Source organism: Amia ocellicauda, chromosome 9 (genome assembly GCF_036373705.1).
Source record: "Amia ocellicauda isolate fAmiCal2 chromosome 9, fAmiCal2.hap1, whole genome shotgun sequence".
Taxonomy (NCBI): Eukaryota; Metazoa; Chordata; class Actinopteri; order Amiiformes; family Amiidae; genus Amia; species Amia ocellicauda.
This window is the reverse complement of record NC_089858.1, coordinates 5,429,736-5,449,484: the sequence shown is the minus strand read 5'-3', so window position 1 is coordinate 5,449,484 and position 19,749 is coordinate 5,429,736. Positions and strand designations below refer to the sequence as shown.

The window sequence follows — 19,749 nt, the reverse complement described above, 5'->3', positions numbered from 1 at the left end:
CACACACGGTGTGACACAGAGACACACAGAGACACACGGTGTGACACAGTGACACACAGTGACACAGTGATACACAGAGACACACACGGTGTGACACAGTGACACACAGAGACACACGGTGTGACACAGTGACACACAGAGACACACTGAGATACACGGTGTGACACAGAGACACACAGTGACACACAGGCGCATGTGTACCTGCAGGGAGCTCTTCATGGCGAAGCTGCAGTTCAGGGACGAGTAACGGACGCTGTTGAGGTTGCAGATGGTCACGGCGGGGAATTTCAGCTGGGTGCTGGAGACCAGCGTGATCTTCTCCAGGGAGGGGTAGCTGTAGAAGCTCAGGGCCATCTCGGTGCACTGCCACAGGGCGCAGCACAGGGCGAAGGCCACGAACAGCGCCCACAGCGCCCGGCGGAACCAGTGCTGCGCCCGGAAGATGTTGGGGATGCCGTGGGCCGAGCTGTACTGGGTCAGGTCCCGGTACAGCCTCGCCAGCGTCGACGCCTCCGACGTCTGCTTCAGCATCTTCCCTCCCGCCTGCAGTCCAGGTACCCGGGAGGAGGATCAAGGAGAAGCTGCAGACTGGCTTGATTTAAATTCGAGACACTTTCGTTCACTGAACTGGGCTGTAATAATGAATTTGGTAATTAATGGTCTGAAAGGTACAGTGACTTGCCAGAGACAGTTGGCAGCTTTTATCACAGAAAACACTAACCAGAGAGAGCCGGGATGGCGAGCTGGGTCGAGCGGCCAGTCTGTCCACAGTGAAGCCCAGGGATGGTGATGAATCTCCGGCGGGCAGTTTTATACGCAGGTAAGCAGGCCACTTGGGGCTCCAAAGCCAACAATTAGCACTGACCACAGGTGGCGGCTCATAATCCCGCTTCTCCCTGATCCAGGCTGTATAACAGTATTACATTAATTATGAACAGACGATTTCTATGCAAGGGCAAAACACAGAGAAGAGCTTCAGAAAACAAAACACTATATTTTTTATATATGCATGCAGTACCATATAACACAACTGCATGCTCTTAATGAGTACTTCTAATGTCTTACAGTTGATTAGGTTTTCAGCTTTTTTAATTTGGTGCCTGTTAATTAGAGTTACTTGCTGAAGACTTCCCTTTCTCTCCTCCCCCTGATAAAGCTCCTGTGAGCTTATTTTCCTAATTAGACATTTTAATGGCAGTCCCTTGGGTGAGATGGACCCTCACAAAGCTTCAGTTTGTTTCCCTCATTAGCAGTGGAGGTCCCCTGGGTGAACAGGATGACCCTACCGCCACAGGCTATAACACACCCAGGCAGCCTTAGATACACTTCCCCAAAACAGGTCCATAATAATGACAATAATGATTTGATCAGGACATCCAGTGCGTACTGTCTACAGCCGCTGCACGCACGTCTGGTTGAAGTATTGAGATGTGTAGTCTGTGTCCCATGCTGAAGTCATTTTAATTAACTTATTTAAAAGTACAGATTCACAGTAAAGTTTGAAGTATTTTCCCTCGAAAGACATTTATCATAGTTCACGCTAGATGGCGCCATTTTATTTCAAATTAAGATTCTTCATGCTCCCAATAAAGGAATAAGACGGTTTTAGTAAAAACAACCTTGAAAAACATTTGGATTCTCTTCTACATGGAAAATATATCCCCAGAAGCTCAAACCACTTGGTGAGCTCAACTATGCTAATTTGCCAAGTATCCAAGGTGTTTTTCTGCCTAAATTGGAAAGTGGAGGTGGACCTATGACACGTGATCAACTCATTATGTTAAAAACTCATACAGATTTAAGGATTTAAAGTGGTCTAAGAATGTATTTACTTTAATATAACCCCCCATTATTATTATATTTCTTGTATATTACATTTTAGTATCTTAGAAACATGAACAGTTTTGAGCTACATAGCATAGAACTCAAAAGGCTTTGCAAGATCCACTCTACACAGTTCTGGTTTAATTGAATTAAGGACTATAACAAAAATAAAGAAATCAATTCACAGGCACAATTCAGCTAAGAGAATAACTTTATTTTGCAGTTGTTCCCATTATAACAAATACATTTGCATTACATTCATGAATTCGCTCATACTCTACAAAATGGACAAAATTAGTATTTATGAAACATTTTTGCATTGTTCTCTGCATCACATCTGTAAGATATATGTATTTCCTTCTTCAATATAACTGGCTGAAGCCTTCAGTATAGATATGATGTGGCATTTTCGCTGCACAGAAATGTTTCGATTTCTGGTAAGTTCTTGTCTGTCTTGGAGTATGTTTGCAGCTATGCATTTAGCAGTATAGAAGATGTCCGAATACATTTCAAGTATACCTTATAAAGGGTCAGGCTGGAAGAAAACAAATGGGAATGCGCAATATTCAGACTATTCTGAATATGTTTTGAGGATTCAACTAGACCTACATATTCTGTACATAATGGAATAGACCGTCAGGCTGGGTGCCAAAAGCATTGTCCTGAAGCCACTGTGCAAATATTAGAATACTACACGTATCCTCTAATAACACTTAACGAGGCAGTCGTGCCACATTCATACAATGCATCTTTCTAAATCTTTTGCATATTTTCTTAAACCATATATATACGTTGCATACAGGAAAATAAAACTAAAAACAGTGATACTAAGGGGAGGAAAAAACAAACTTAAAACTGCTACAGGAAAATAAGTGCCTATTCAAGACAGTTGTGGAGAAGTGCAATTGTTTTAGTAAACATGAAAATCCCAGTTGTCTGACATTTATTTCCCTGAGAATTAAAATTAGCCCCCTCCTCACCAACTTAACTCTCTCTCTCCCTTCACAATCCTAACTGACCCGAAATGCAAGACAATGCAGCCAGCCCAACCAGAAGCATGCTAATTTTATGAAGTCCGGCAGAAGTCTTGATTAACACTTAAGTCTTTGATTCTCATATTACAGGGAATGTGATTTCATTATAGGAATCAAACCCATCTCATACATCGGACAACAGGCAGTTTTAGTTGAGGGAATCTGAATAAACATTTAATTCCATGGAACTATTTTCACCCCCTTAAGAACATGAAACATATATATACCAGGCTCCATTTTAATACTAAAACCACTACATTTAAGGGAACCCTTTTACTAATTATGTTAAAGCTACAAATAAATATAATCAAGTGATAGTCTCACTGCTGTGTCCCTCCCGCCGCTCAGAGTCCACAAGACATTCACTGTTTTTATAACAAATCGTTCTAAAGTGCTCAAGTGTTAATCAAGGACACGTTTCATTTTGAAAGCAAATGTGGAAGTAAAAAGAGTTCAGACTGCTTGCCAACGCAGGATCAAAATTCCTCCACCAAGCACACCATTTCTTTTCAGTTCTTTGTATAGACCCACTCTTAGAAAATAAGGTTTGAGAACAGATCTACTGGCCATGACTTGCCCATGTAACAATTCTCCTCATCCCTTCCAGACACTGTGATTGTTGTTCTTCCACAACCCTCCTCTATCACTAGAAATGCAGTTTTGCAAAGACTGAAATCACAATTGTACCCATTCATGAAAAAGGGTCAATTGTCAATCTTTGCTCCCAATGGCTAAAGAAAAAGAAATGGATATTCTGAAAGTTGTTTTCTTCTAGAATTTGCAAACTCAATAGAACATACACATTTTATTTTCATTTTCCTAAAACAGACCACTTTAAAATAAATATCTGGTTAGCACTGCAAAATAAATTATACAGTCAACATATAAAAATAAATTATACAGGTCAACATCACCCCAGTTAATTTGTTCTGTAAGACAATTCACAGTTAAGACACTATTGGATTCCCCACCTGCACTGCGTTTAAAAAAAAAATGAAATCCACAGAATTTAACAGCTTTTGCAGCCTAGCTTAGCCTTTAGCAAGTTTGGCTACTTTTAGGAGAATAGTCAGTTTAAAATCATATTTGCATGATGACAATGCTTTAAAAAATGTACAGTGTAGGAAAAAAAGTCTTGGTTCAGATCAGAAAGATATAGCTAAGCTAAAATAAGTTGATGATAATGATCATAAAAGCAAGATATTAAAACTTAGTTTTATTACTGATCCTCCAAATAAACAAAAGGCCCTTGTAAATCAAGTATGTTTTGGATGTACATTTCTTTAAAACCATGCAGATAGGGAGGCACACACTACTGTCAAACCTGACGTAAGGGTGCAGTTAGCACTACCGGGAAGGGGAGAAAGCTTGAAAGCCTGCCCCTGAACACTTCAAAATTTGTTCTTGGACCATGTTGTCAGACAGGCTTGTGGATTCTCTACAGCAGCAACTACATTTGTGAAGAGGCCGATCACAGAGACGGGCTCTTGGTCCCAAAACAAAGATGCAAGATCTTCATTTCTTTGATGAAGATTACAAGTAGAGACTCAAATCTGATGTGATTAGTTTTTGGACAACTTATTTTTGGGGTTCTAGTCATTGGCAGCCAACAGCCACCTGGTTTAGAAGTGCCTCTCTTGAATTAACATTAATTCACAAAACAAAAACAGGAAAAAAGTTGCATTCCTTGTCTTCATTTCCAAATGCTTAAAATGCTCAGTGTCAGAACATCTCTAACAATCAGTAGCTTTTCATATTTCTAGTGTTTTTTTAATCTATATTACATTATTTTGCTTCAGACATTCACAGAATGAGACGATTTGAGCAACCTCTGGTCTCTCGGCCGGAGATTTTTCGCAGTCCTTTTCCCCTCCTCTCCGTGACCAGTTTTGATTCCCTTCAGACGCTACTCTACTGTCCTCTCACCGCGACTGAACACCCAGGGTCAATTTCAGGTTCTCGTACACCACGTAGCTGATGCTCACAGCAGGAATCACTTTCATGAAGTTGGGTGCCAGACCCCTGTACAGTCCCGATGCCCCTTCTGTCCTCAGGATGTGTTTGAACAGTCCAGACATGGTCATCTGAGGACCTCCTTCTAAAGTGGCTGTAGAGGGAAACACAGATCAAGGTTAGCATGTTTGGTCATGTACAAGACATCTAGAACAACAAATATAAAGTGGCAATATTATACTTTGCACTGGGAAAACCAAAAATAAAATGCCAATAGAATACAAAATAAAAACAGAAAGGGGGGAAAAAGCAGCAAACTAGGTGCAGTACTTTACTATGCTTGATAAGCAAGGGTGTAGAATTAAAAACTCTGATGCTCTGAGTTGCGCTGCTCATTATCCAGTCAACAGCAGCTGTTACTTGGCAAGAAACAAGTATTACAAATGAATGAAGAAAAGCAAACTGAAGTTGACAGTATCATACAAGGTCTGTCTCACCTTGTGCCTGCATTCTGGTCCTGACCAGTGCCAGGGGGTAGCTGGCCAGCTGGCCACATGTACTGGAGATTGTCCCACAGGCCAGGAGAACAAACACGCCGGGGTCAGCGCTGTCCGTGGCGTAGCGCTGCAGCCAAGAGTTCTTCAGTGTCTGGAGGGGAACGGAAGGACGAGTAAAAATCACCGGCATGCACAACAAAGTCTACCGATAAAAAACAAACTGCTGCGAGCATTTGCCACAATGCGCCTGACCTTCACATCTGTACTCAGATTGAGCTTACACACATTGATTGCTCATTCTTGCATTAAAAACCCATCAAACAATGAATCTGCCAGATTGATTTTTGCAGTGTAGGCCGCAGCCAGGACCTCCAGAGAGCATGAACCCACCTCATACACAGCCAGGTCGATGCCAGCGTAGGGGATGATGCCCAGCATGTTGGGAACATAGCCCTTGTAGAAAGCCCCCAGACCCTCTTTCCTGAAGATGTGCTTGGCGCAGTCTGCCATCCCCGAAAACTGCCCAGTCTTTCGCAGCGCCATTCTCGTCTTCAGCACCTGGACAAACAACCAGTTACAACAATGTAAGCACATCCAATAGCACGGATGTCAGAGGCAGCTGTTGCTCTTCTTTAACGATGAGGAACAAGGAAAAGAAATTGACAGCTTTACAGAAATTTTACAAAAGCAACTTTCATTTCCAGTTCTGTAACAATACTAAAATAAAACCATTACTGCAGTATGGAAAATATATTGCAACTGACTACAAAATCATTTTATCGAGCACATTTTTGATTCTTTAAAGTGTGCAAGCTTTTGATCCCCAGCTTTAGACTCATGGATACTATTGTTGACAGTGTAGTTGTATATGCATCCCTTGTAAGCACAGCAGATGGTTCTCACCTCCATAGGGTAGATGCTACTTTGTGCAATTGCCCCCGCAAGGGAACCGGCCACCAGCCTTTCCAAGATCCCCAGCGTCTCCTGATTGCTTCCGATCAGGCGTTTGATCTATAAATCAACAAAAAGAACCAGTCAGTATACAGGACATTACCCCAACCCAAAGAGGGGCTCTGAATGTGAAAATCCAGTCTCTCAGCCCAGTCCAGCATGTCTGTACCTGCTCGTAGGCCATGAATTTGATGGCGGATTCAGGGGCGATTTTAATGACGTTGATGCCGTTCCCTCGCCACAGTGACCGCATCCCGCCCTCGCGGATCATCTGCGTGAAGCCGCTAACGATGCACATGTTGTTCGTCCGGGATCCATGAACCTGGACAAAAACAAAAACATTTGCATAAGATAAATGGAATACTCTTCATTCAAAGTCAAAGCATACTCGCACAGGGCAACTGTTCATTGACGCAAATGACCCTGCGCTGTTGGAAGAGACCGTGCACTTGCTTGTTGGCTGGGGACAAAGGGCAATAATGCTCTTAAACTTTCAGCGACGTTGCCCCATTTTCAACATCCCATGAAAGACAACAGCCTCTTGACAAACAGCACAGACGTCAATCTGCCAGGCCTGCAGGGAACTGTGTCAGTCGGAAGAACCAACCCCCTACACTTGTCTCAAGCCAGACAGCCAATCAGACTGCTGTGTTGAGCCACAGTCAAAGGTGTGCTGGTTCCCTGTGTCACAATTGGCTCAGCGGGCTAGTGTTCACCTTGATGACCGCATGGACCCCGAGAAAAACAGGATTATGCACGGCCTGATCTTGCAACTGGGCCACGTACTCATTAACTCGTTTATAGCTGTTGAGAAATCTTCCTTGCGACACGTCGTATTGCACACTGTAGTAGAAGGTTAATTTAGAGATTGAAAATTACATAAGTGGCATATTTCCAAGTCCAACTCCTGGGATTTTTGCCAGCTTCAACAAGATACACAGCAGTAAGATAAAGACAGATTTTAGATCCAACCTCAAATCCTAAATTAAGTGTCCCGACTGGTGGCAGGAGGGCTGGAATGAGGAAATGGCTTCAATGACTAAAGGTACAATTGTTTCATTAGGTGTAAGCAATAAGGGCGCTTACCTGCATGAGCACTTTGAGCCGGTCCAGGGGGGCCGTGCACGTCCTGGACACTGCACCAGCGCCACCTCCCGCCACTAAGTGTCTCCACCACATGCCCGTTTTCCTCTCCTCTGCCGTGAACTCATCGGGCACCATAAGACTCTCGCCAACATCGAATATCTGGTGGAAAACAGGGAGGCACAGCACGGGTTAAATGTAGAAATCTCACAGGGAATCTAGAGTCTAGCCACATTATAGGGTGTATATATCAAATTGAAGCTTGGTTAAAACCATATTACATTCAGCCTACGGAAAACCATAATTGTAAAACTACAAAGATAAAACATTACATTAAAATACAACTTTTAAGATAAAGCAATCAGAAGAGCAGAGGCTAGGAGTAAAGGAGACTGCTTTTGTTTGTAATTATTGCCATTGTCAGTTTACCTATCCTATACTTAATCAGAAAGGGAAGAAAAAAAGCTAAAATAAGCAAACTGAGAAAATGAAAAGGTATAAATAGAAAACAAAAATACTTAAGTAAACAGACATAGAAAATGGCAAAGTTGGCCAGTAGGTTGGGCAGGTTTAGTAAATGAACTTTGGCCTGATTTTAGATTGCAGTAGAGTCTACCTAGTGATTCACCAAAAATGTCTCAACAACAAATCACCTTGACTATTTTAAACTCACTCTAAGCAAGGGGAACAATGCATGGAGACATTTTTAATTGCAGTGAGTATTTTATGTGCGAGGATAGTGAAAGCAAGGCTACTATTCAGGGTGTTAAAAATAAGTGGAGTAACAATTGCTGCTCATCACATTCAAATATTGTAACTCGTGTGTGAAAACAAAGGAGCATGTGTTCGAAGACTTGTGTACAGACCTTGCATTTTGAATTCTATGATACAAGGAAGTTTGATTTGCAATATGGATACATTCATCAGCGATTGAGGTCTGAAGTTTCATAGCTCTACCAGGTTATGCAAGTTGTGTTATTAGGTCACAGTAAAGACTCGAAAAGAGATCTATGCAGATCAGAAACCTACGCGAATGGGCACCACACTTTGTTCCATTATCCAGCAGTTCATATCACCACAGGGAACAAAGCTGTACAGTAACAGGTTACCAGTTCTAATTTTAGATTTGTTTCCATGTCATCTGAATAGGTCATGACTCACAGGTTTACCCCAATAATAATAAAGACCAATGTTTTGACAGCTTAAGATAGAATCGGGCAAAAGCGGTTTGAAACGGCATCAAGGATTGCATAATTGCGTCTGGCTCAGTCACTGGGGTCAGCGTTGGAGTGATTTAAGAGTAAACGTTCCTTGACATTAGCAGAGCCTTGCAAGGGAAGGCGCCAGTAGCTCAGTAACTGCAGCGCGTGTCCTATTCATAGCAGCCCGACCTATGAAGCCATAATTCATACACTGCCTGCCATTCCAGATCAGGGTGCCCTGCGAGGCTATTCCAACGAAGTGATATTTCTGTACTCCAGCTGGAAGCCACCTTTGTTTATACATCAAGCTCAAAAGAAAAGCTTTGAGATTTTTGCATCACTGGTGAGTATTAAGCAGAGTCTCTTAAGGTGAAATTTAGTGTGCGTCTTACAGTACATGCATACATACAACACAAACACATCTTAGGTTGTGTAGTGCAGCCTGGTGTGGTGTAACACAGCAGAGAGAACAGGAGTCCTAGTGGGAAGCGATAACCGTGTTGACTTACCGTGGAGTGTTTCCAGTAAAGGATGATCTCAGGAATGTTATCAGCTGGGTGCAATAGATGATAGTCCCTCCACTCGTTCCAATCAATGGTCATTGTACCATTCTTATCCATGCTGCGCAAGAGAGAAATTATGTTAATAACTTGATCAATTAACAAGCCTGTAAATGTGCTCTAATGGGGGGCATGGGCCATGCATCTAATTTGCTGGTGTCTGATTTCTGCATTTTATGGATATTTTTGAATAGAATGCAGAGGGGTATACATTCTGGTGTATTGCTAAAAAAAATGTCTTTAGAGCTTTTTATGAAAGTTAAATGAATTGAAAAAGCAGCAACTGAAGAAATGAAAATCAGGATTGAAAGAATTCTAGAATATAAAATGTATATAAAGCGCCTGAAGTAACAAGACCAAGCCAAGCACATAGACAGAAAGCACATCTTACTTACAAAGCAACAGGGGCCCAGATTTGCCCATTCCTTATTCTGAGACACAAAAGAAAGCAAGAGGAAGGGGTGAAGACGAGGGAGAGCCACAGAACTACAGACAAGCCATTTCATACTACATGTACACACACAGATCAAACCAATACAGAAACACTGTGTTAGGAATAAAAGCAGGGTAAATGACTAACAACAACAACAACAAATCTTTGATTTGGACTGAACATAAGCATTTCCCGACATAATATACAGCTTCTGGATTTTGGGGAAGTCTAGTTAAAGAAAACTGATAAGTGAAATGTTTGCTCAGTTACTCATTGGAAGACTAACGTGTAATACAAAACCCTACTTCTTCCTGCTTCTAAAGTCATAGGTTATATTGAATTTCAGCAGGATTTAGGATTTCCTTATAAACCTGGAACACATATCATAACATATCATGTTAAACTTTACCACATGATAGAATGAAGGTCTTTGCGTTACAATGAAGCCTGTGTCTTATTAAAAGGCCTACATTAAATCAGAACTTCAATGCAACAAATTGCTAAAATCCAAATGTAGCACTTTGTGGTTGCTTGATGAGGTAGTGGGGTGGATGCAACCCCCCCCACCAGACACAGAGCCCCAAATGAAGTAGATTGGCCAGGGGTGGGTTAAAGTTTTCATTTAGTCTGAGCCTTGAAATCTCAGATTGTTAACCTGAGGGTAAACTATGCTCACAGGCATCAGTTTGAAGCTTCAAAATAGACTTGGATATAAAATACACATTAGGCAGTGAGTAACCAGTTGAAACCAGATTGTACAGCCAGTTATTAGCAAGCTGGAGCCAGTCCAATAGAGAGAGCGTGAGAGAAAGCAAGAGGACACTCAAACACACACACACACAAAATACAGACACACAGGTTTCAAACCACACGGCAACTTCGGTAAGACTCTGGACTCACCTTTTTAGGATTTTTTCAGCCTGCTGCTCTGAAATGTGTACTCCAAGGTCACGTAAGGACTGCATAATCTCCTGTGAATCAATACGTCCTGCCAATAGAAAGGGAAATCCAAGTTAGGGGATTTGTATTGAGGTACACTACGCAACTGATGTCTACAACCGTGCCAAATGGGGATTACGTTTGGTTGGCTGACCAATGCCAAAATTAAAGGTTTAAAAGCATCATTCAACACTGTGAGAACACGAGCCAAAACTCAGATCTTACCGTCATTTTTCTTGTCCAGACTCTTGAAGACGAGCCGCAATTTCTTCTCATGGTCTCGGAGATAGTGCACAAACTCTTCAAAATCTAGTTGGCCATCCAAGTCCTTGTCTCCAGCTTTCACAATTTTCTGAAACACAAACACAAAATGACCTTAAAGATAAGGAAAAGCACCCCCTGGCTTGTGAAGACTTCCTATCAAACAAACAAATGAAAAAATGTATCGATCAACCATGCTTGGTTACCATACTGCATAGATTTACTTAAGTTACTGATAATTCTTTAAGCTTCAAAGTCAATTCAGATCACTGCTATTTCCTCACTGTGGTTGGCATTCAGAAAACAAATCTGTTAACACTGTTTTGAGAGGAAAGTTACATTTTCATGACTTGCAGGATTTCAGGTGTACAGTACTTGTGAATGTTTCCAAACTGTTAAGCAATAAAGAGGGCTATGACTATTAGTATTATATTCACAAAGAATGTGCCACATGAATACTTTTCTTGGTATGGTGCATTGCCGCGCATAGTGGAGTGAGAAACCCTTTGCTTCCAAGAAAGGCACTGAAGCAACAAATCCTTGTAAATCCCAAATCACCTTTTTGAATGTGACATGGTTGCCTTGCAGGTAAACATGTGATATTTTACCACTAAACATTAAGACATTGAAACCAGTACAAAGAGAATGACTCACAGGGTGGGTCGAAGGGTTATTCTGAAGAAACAAGCACATTTTCTTCCCGCTACGCTTTGGACAACATGAATAGCACAAACCACTTCCCTCAGTTCCTCAGAACTCCAGAGCAATTAATAGAAAAGTTCAGAGCAACCTGAGATCTGGAATGAAAGATTAAAAGCATCACATGGAAGTGCTCGGGTGAATCAAGTGCCGTTACACAAAGAGGGGTCTTGGTTCTTCCAGCAAATCACACGGTATGAATATTTTGACTTCGTAAAGGCACCTTTAAACTATGTCAGAGACTCATACTGCAACTCCTCTTTAGGAAGAACAGTTAAATAGTCACGGATTGTTTTGCGACTTTAAAAAGTGTACTACTGAGCCAAGCATTAACAACCCCTTCCACATCTCCTACACAAACTGTAATGATGCATCCAGACCTACTGCCATTGCAAATCCTTTTATCCATTTCCAATTCAAAAACTGTCAGAGTAAAGTTTGTCCGAGTTTCAATAGCGCAAAGATTCCCCCCGTCACAAACAAATGGACCCTTGTTCAAAGCTACAAAAGCAGTCTAAAGCTACAGGGGAGAGAGAGAGGGGGGAGAAATAAAAGCAAGGAAAAAATGATTAACTGGAGTGAGAATTGATTTGGGTCTCTCACACTATTGCCTTTCTTCACTTTGCAAACTGAAATGTGACAGGAATATTTATGGACTGTGTACATCTGCAGGGCTGATTCCCTTCTTAGGCCTTGGCAAGCAGAAATCAGGGCTGCAGAGACGTGCCAGATTATACAGTACCGGCAATTAATAGATGCCCGTCCTACTATTACTTCACAAGAACCATGCCACCAGACATGTGAAGGCTAAAATCAGACATGGATGGGGGCCAAGGGTCCCTCTATTAGCTGGAGACGAGGGAGAAGTGTGCCAGGACACATCCCTTGGAATCAGTCTGCCCACGCCTGACATCCTTATACCTTAAATTATAGACTCGGAAAATAAGCATATAGTAAATCCATAAACAAGACAAATAGTTTACATTATGCCTAATCTGCTGTAGCTAAAGTGAATTGAAAGAGGAAAAAAAACATGTACAAGAAGGTCACTTTTGACCTGCAAATTGCAAAAATTAAATCGGACAGACCTAGACTTAAAATCTATTCATTGTACTGGTCTTTAATCTCTATAAAATGTTGAAAGTTTCTACACCGTAGTAACAAACATTTAGTAGCACATAAATGAAAAATAAATAACCCTTGTGACTAAGAACCTCTCAAAGGCTTCAGGTCTGCATATTAAACATTTTGAAAGAAACTGGCATTACGCCTAGATGATCCACTTCACTGGAACACCTTTATCCTCCTAATGAAATGTCAACCCCATTTAGAAGCTGGACTGGCATCACAGCCACGTCCATGTAGATCTCTGGCTAGGTCTGACACATTTTGTACCCAACTGCTTAAAAAGTCACAAAATATGGCCACCTCCAAGTGCTAGAGAATAAGGGAAAAAAAAAAAAAATCATCCATCACTTACGGTCCTATTAAAATGAGAACATTTAAGAACTTGAACAGAAGACAAGACAAGCAGTAGACCTATATCTACAAATTTGCCAGATTTGTCCATTTTATAAATAATATCCCCCTTGTTTGAAGAACAGAGACCAATTTAATACCTACTCAGTTGCAAAATGTAATTCTGTAATATCTCAGAGAGAAGCAAATGGAAGTTAGTGATAAGGAGAGCATCAAAGTCCAGTCATAAAGACTTAGAACTTTTGTAATTGTAATTTTTCAACTTTGACTTTAACCACAGGAGATAAAAGCTAACCTTTCATTAAAAATGTATTTACATATTTCACCCCCAACAGATTTCTCTTTATTTGCACCATCGTTTCCAGGAGGCACTCTTGAAAAGAAGTATATAAAAAAGGTCAGGAGGAGAATAATTAAGATAAAAATGTAGTCCATAGGTTAACATGATCTCAGCTAAGAAGCACAGAACATAAAAGCACAGTAAGTACCGGGCAAAGATGAGAACACGTTAATCAGGGTAACTGGGTTAGCTCAAGGCTAGATTATTCTGCTTAGCCATTACATAACTTTAAAATAAGAAGAAATAATACAGCTACATATATGCAGTCAAAACAGTCCTGAATACAACCAGTCACTATATGTGGCAATTTAGATTAGTTGAGGATTTTAAGAGATGCATCGTTTTTAAACCGAGTGAGATTGGCTCGTACTCCATGTATAGGTTGTCTCTCTAAAGCACTATAGCAATTCCTGTTAGAAAGACTGATCGATTAGATCAAATTAAATGCACCGAAAATATAGTCTTTCATGCTTCTTTCCATGCTATCTAGCAACACGTTTAAAAGACAACAGACAGGTATAGTAGTGATTCAAATACAAATTCATCACTGCACTGAAACCAACTAACATTATTATTTTTTTTTAGTTTACAGGGATTATGTTAAATGCAGAACTAGAAACATAGTATAGGCATACATATGATTCTCTATCATTATGTGCAGTTTACAAATGCATCGTATTCATGTGCCATCATAAATGCAATATTTAATGCATCGCAGCAGATTAATCCGCTTTTTGATGCGACTATCATTCCATTGGTCACATACCATACTGCTATGGCCAACAAAGCACAATTTAGAAGTAGGAAGTGTGATGTCGCAGGATTTTTATATTATTTTAAACAAAGCTATCACAATGCCAAGTGCGGTATTAGACGGGTCAGGATGATAAGATTACAGTTAAACCGGTGATGTGAAAGCGCAAGCCAAGCCTCAGGATCAGCTCACTTCCGCTGACGTTTCTCGGTGTAGAAGTGGGTTCAGAACGGAACTTAATTAAAACTGATCTAAACAACGGATAGAAATGGTATTTATCGGTTGTGAAATGGAAGCGGTAGCACTGCCGGGGTTTCCTTACCTTCCTCCACTTTCGGTAAGTGCTGAACTCCTGCGACGGGAGGAACAGACTCAGTTTGAAGAGAGACTTCAGCTCGGACGGAAGCCCATTGGACTCAAAATACTCGAATTCCGTGTGATCCGAGTTCGGCACGGGCACGTAAAGACACAGGCACAGCATCTCTTTACACCGGCGCTCTTCAATAAATAGATAAATAAATAAATAACTGAATTGATGTAGTAATACAAAAACTGCCCCCGCTCCCTTCAGCGGTGTAACCTAAAAATGCCGGTAATTTCGTTCACACATGGTATGTATGAGCGCTCCCAGGCCCCGCCCCTTTGAGGTGCGTCCCGCAATGGCGCGCTCTCATTGGCCCACTTCCCTCGTCTTGACGTCATTGATTACGTCGATTGAGCAACAGCCAAGCAGAGCGCTATTCCATATATGGCCTGCGTCTCTTGCGTAGTGCCGGCGAGACCGAGGCTGGCGGTCAGCGGGACAGACTGCGGCTGCGTGAGCTCTGCACACCATGGACCCGGAGAGTTTACACGCCTGCGCAGCTTATTCAAACTAATTCTCCGACTCAAGTGTCACATGGTTGTCTCTGTGGTTAACTAAATGCGAGAAAAACGAATTAAATGATTTATTATGCAACTGCATAAGTTCTACCTTTGACAACAATGCATCATTTTTAATCTGTTGTACAGCAGTGACAACCATAAAACGTATTCCGTCAGATTTACCAATGAAGACAGTAGATACACTAGTAGACAGACTAATAGAAAACCTGACTGATTTCTGTACAATCCAACAAGGTTTACATACAACATTAATGTAACATTCAATGGATGTTTCATTTTTTTGCAAGGCACATCAAAAAATATATACATATAAACGAAATCAAATATCCTGTAGGATTTTTTTCAGAAATCTCTTGCAATGGACTTGATTAATAAACATTAATAAGTGTCAGACTTTAAAGTATTTTTTTTCTTTCATTGTGAGAATTAAAACTATACACTATTTTGAATTTAAAACCTATTCAGAAAATGTCATAGTTCATATCTGAGAAAGGAAATGCCGCCCCACCCCAAACACTCATCCCTCAACTGTGGTCAAAACACAGGATCTCAGTCTGTGTACAGACTTAGACTGTGCTGCAAGGTTACACTTCCTCACCCGACATGCGACAACGTTTGACTTTCCAATTGACTTCAGACACAAGTCACTTCAAGCGGACACATTCAATTCAAGTGACAGCAGCTGGTGTTCAGCCTGCCCATTCTGTGTGCATTAAAACAATAATTTGGCTTCAGGTTAGCTGGCAGTTGACTAGCGCTCCGTAGAGGTTCAGGGATTTATAACTCTTGAGCAGGCCAACTCGGTTTTATATGCCCGGAAATTGAATGAACTATACCAATAACAGCAGGTCTGTTGTAGGTTTTATAATGGGTCGTGGTTCTTCCTCTACCCTGGCTGAGTCATAGATGGATTGATTCAGGAATCAGGGAGGGAAATACATTATGACTGATATGTCATCTGCTGTCCCATTTGCATCATTTGTGTAGGAGTGCTAAAATGCCTCTGATCACGAAACATCACCACACAGTCGATTTTGTTCTCCTCCTTTCTTACAAGTCTAGAAACTGCGTTTGCTGCTGTTGAGACATCCCTCTACATTCAAAATTGAAGGTAAACTCGTCTTAGTTTAAACTAGGCAAACATGCAAACTTGGCAGAATACACACAATCTTTATTCAGTTAACCTTGTGGACTGTTAAACTATACGAATACAAACTAAGGTCACAGCTCTATCGATAGTATGCCTTACAAGGATGCCCTTATCATTTAACTCCAGCCTTCTAAAATGTATATTTGAAAATAAATCATTAATAGAGGACTTGAAAAAGCTCTGATGGGCTGTCAAAGGAGACTATTCTTATTATTTTGCCACTGGAACTTGTTCAATCCACTGAATCCAGACTAGATCTTTCTGTATTATTGCTGTAGACACTGGCAGGAGTCTTAAAAAGCAAGGTTATGTTATGGAACTATAGGATGCACAGTTGTAGTAATTTGCTTGGTGCAGAGTTTTCTATTAGGAGCCTATTTTGATACACTGTCTGGGCAAAGCTTCAGGGAGCAGGGGTTGGGGGCAGGCAGGGGGACCCAGTCAGCTGATCTGGAAGGGAGAACCTGCAGCAGACAAGAGGGGATGCTGGCAAGGTACCCAGATTTCCCTGAGCGGTGGTGGGTCATGCTTTCAGCTCTCCTTTCACTTCAGCTGCTATTTATGGGGAGTCACAAGGTGCAGGTTAAAAATGGTGTCAAACTGAACTTTGCAGGGATCCAAATGGCAGGGATTCTTATCAGGTCCCTTTAGAGAGACGTGTAAAATACCCCAGGGGAGAGGAATGTGGGGGTGGGGGCAGGAACAGTGTGTTCCCTCACTATTTCATATCCAAGGTCATCTCTCACTCTTCATTCCACAACAGCCACAGAGACAGCTGTAACTCAAGCCATTGTTCACTTTGGTTACTTCAGCCACACAATTCTGACAAACTTTAGACATGTACATCATCTGTAATTTCACTGGAGGTAGATTACGTTTCTTAAGCAAGCGTAAAGATTGAAAACTGTACATCATCTTCAAAATGTTCATCCTTGTCTTGCACCTTTGTTACTACAAGAAAGAAAACTGACTACAGAAATGCAGAAAACAATTTGAGTGAAAGCAACATTGCACATCAGATTTGATATCAAATTTAAAAGATGAAATGGACATAGAAAAGGAAGAACGCTTAAAATTTTAACCGATTAAAAAGGTAGGGAAAAACATGGGATAACCTATTGGATTTAATAAAATATACATTATACATATAGATTATCAACATATGCTTATTGCCATAAATGAAGAATGTTTAGAGTGAAAAAACAAGTCTACTACTGATTACAGTCCTAAATAATGTTGCAGCATTTTTAGACGAGGTCCAAAGGTTTAAAAATGCTGCTTCTTTCAGACAGATGGGGGTAAAACTGGGGAGGTGGGCTATAAGAAAAAAAAAGTTTCAACAGTGTCGCTTCAAAACAAAATGCTACCCGGTTCCCTGTAATGGTTTGACCAGATAGGAGCACGTACTTGGAACACAGTAGACGTCCTGCACAACCGTGCTACACATCTGTCCACATCTGTACACAAGGACATGTTCAAAACAACTCCTGCCAAGGAAGGGCGGGGGGGGTCAATAACAAATAAAACATCAACATGCTTCCGTGGTCTGTCCACAGTAAACGGCTGTGCAAGGTCAAGTTCCATGACAATGTACGCACAAGACTCATTAAACTTGTTTTGAGCTCAACTGAGAGCAGAGACGCACATAAAGGTTAACCTAATAGGTGACATTTACAGTGCCAGCTAGTGTTTTATACACAAATAGGACACCAGATTTGTTTTTGTTCTTTCGGGTCTGCTTTTGTAATGTACAGCATAATGGATATAAAACAGGTATGTGTGTGTGTGTGTGTGTATGTAAAATAGGCATTAGTACACCTTATCAATAGAGCACTAGGGATAATAAAAGAATGTATACTTGTTATGAACATAGGGCAGGAATTGCTACGAAGAACTGCAAAAACAACCCAGTCTCAGCAAAAACTCCTCTTTATAAGATAAAAATATACGAAATATATGGAGACCACTTCAAAATTACCAAACTTATCTTCAGCTCAATACGAAAAGTAATTTCCAGCTCATAAACAAAACCTAGGTAAATTTCAAATTTGAAATATGTTTATATAATCAAAGCTGTATATAAAGCAGACATTTATTTTTAATATAATCATGGTCTTTCTTCTGTACTATTTATCACGGTTTCTTGCAACAACCCTTCAAAAATACATCGGAAAATGAAGACCTCTTTGGTTCCAAATTACCGTGTTAAAAAAAACAACTTCCAATTATGTCATTATGGAACGAAGCAGAAATGATTATTGATCAGATGGATTACCGGTCTTGGACATTCCGCTGATATAAATAGAGATGGCTTAATCAGGAACCAGCAGGGCTGTGCATCAGACTTGAATTGATTGCATCCATTTCTAACACAAAGCAGACCCTTTAAACCGAAGCCTAATTCCAGTAAATTAGCCTCTCATCCTGCGACACTGCACTGTTGTCTTAGAGAACGGAAGTCAAAATCCAAGATTTAAAATGGATGACAACCAGGCGAGAAATGTGGGGCAGCCGCATTCCAAAGGTACCTCAATGAGCAGAATATAATGTCAACTGAATAATAAAGCTGCAAGACAGGAACAGCTCTGTATAAAAGGAAAGAAAAAACATCTAATTAAACAAATGTCCTGTATTTAGTTTGTTACAGCAGGAACTTTTATTACCAAGGTACTTTCCTCACCGAAGGGTATCCAATCGAAGCTCTTGAATAATGTCTTGAAGCATTAAAATAATGCCCTTCCTCATACAGGGTGGGGCTGTCTTTGAACACCCTAATATATTACTTAAAAATATACCGTTGCTTAAATGATGCAGTACATGGTCAGTCTGTGTGTAGGTGGTTTTATATTTTTTAAGAATCAGAGTCAGGGGACTGAGGGTAGCAGAGTGCACTCTGAATACATAGTCCATAGCAACGCCTACTTCCACCTTATGATTCACATACCCGAGAGCGGCAGAACAAAACAGATTTCAAATACAGAAATGGTGCTGATGGTGCTCACATCTGTACTGGGGTCTTGGGACTGCCTAGGCCCCAAATACAGGTCCAGAGGCAAGGCCCCTGAGGGACCTTTAGCTATTTCACGGGTGTACCTGTCACTACAATGATACAAAATAACAACCAGTTCAAAACATATTAGAAATAACAGATAAAATGTCCTAAAGGGGGACAGTGGGCATTGGACGTGCACTTTAATAACACACAGCAGGCGTATTGCTAGTAGTAGTTTAATAGTAGGATAGTTTTTATAATAGGAAAAAGAAAGCCACAGACTCATTTTGCACTCCAAAATAAAATCAGTTTGGTAAATGAACTTCAACTTCTTTGTCTAACCAGTTCCAGCAGAATTTATGTTTAATAGCTAAATCTATTTATTTTATTTGTAAAGATTCACAAGCACACCATTTTTTCATTTGATAATAGTGATCTAAATCACGATGCATGATTGGTCCATATTACAAAGTAACTGTGACAATTTTGCAGTAAGAATATGATGCACTTTTAGTACTCTCTGTATATGTGGGACTTGTCCACAATATGCCTTCATGGACACACATAGGATGCAACAAAGTCAGTCGGGATGGGATCAGCGCTTATCTCAAATACGTAGATAGGATTGCTTAATGTCAGATTTTCACCAGAAATCCCAAAACTCTCCTGTCTGGATTCAAGCCAGCACCTCTCACCTAGTTAAGAGAGCAAAA

General features: G+C 40.8%; 1 protein-coding gene across 3 annotated transcripts in view; it reads right to left on the bottom strand.

Annotated features, from left to right (window-relative positions):
• Positions 1 to 2,017: 2,017 nt before the first annotated feature.
• Positions 2,018 to 19,749, bottom strand: part of LOC136758444 (calcium-binding mitochondrial carrier protein SCaMC-2-B) — a 32,097-nt gene continuing 14,365 nt past the window's right edge. The window contains exons 1-10 of one of the 3 annotated variants that reach the window (XM_066712801.1): positions 14,332 to 14,599; positions 10,702 to 10,828; positions 10,438 to 10,525; positions 9,054 to 9,165; positions 7,346 to 7,504; positions 6,429 to 6,581; positions 6,212 to 6,319; positions 5,699 to 5,866; positions 5,309 to 5,459; positions 2,018 to 4,965 (exon numbers count right to left, since the gene is read on the bottom strand). In XM_066712801.1, coding sequence (XP_066568898.1) covers positions 4,781 to 4,965; positions 5,309 to 5,459; positions 5,699 to 5,866; positions 6,212 to 6,319; positions 6,429 to 6,581; positions 7,346 to 7,504; positions 9,054 to 9,165; positions 10,438 to 10,525; positions 10,702 to 10,828; positions 14,332 to 14,490 — 1,410 coding nt within the window. In that variant the 5' untranslated portion in view covers positions 14,491 to 14,599 and the 3' untranslated portion in view covers positions 2,018 to 4,780. Of the gene's footprint in view, positions 4,966 to 5,308; positions 5,460 to 5,698; positions 5,867 to 6,211; positions 6,320 to 6,428; positions 6,582 to 7,345; positions 7,505 to 9,053; positions 9,166 to 10,437; positions 10,526 to 10,701; positions 10,829 to 11,391; positions 12,325 to 14,331; positions 14,600 to 19,749 lie in introns of those variants that run through there. The other 2 variants (XM_066712802.1, XM_066712800.1) reach the window with 2 other exon arrangements.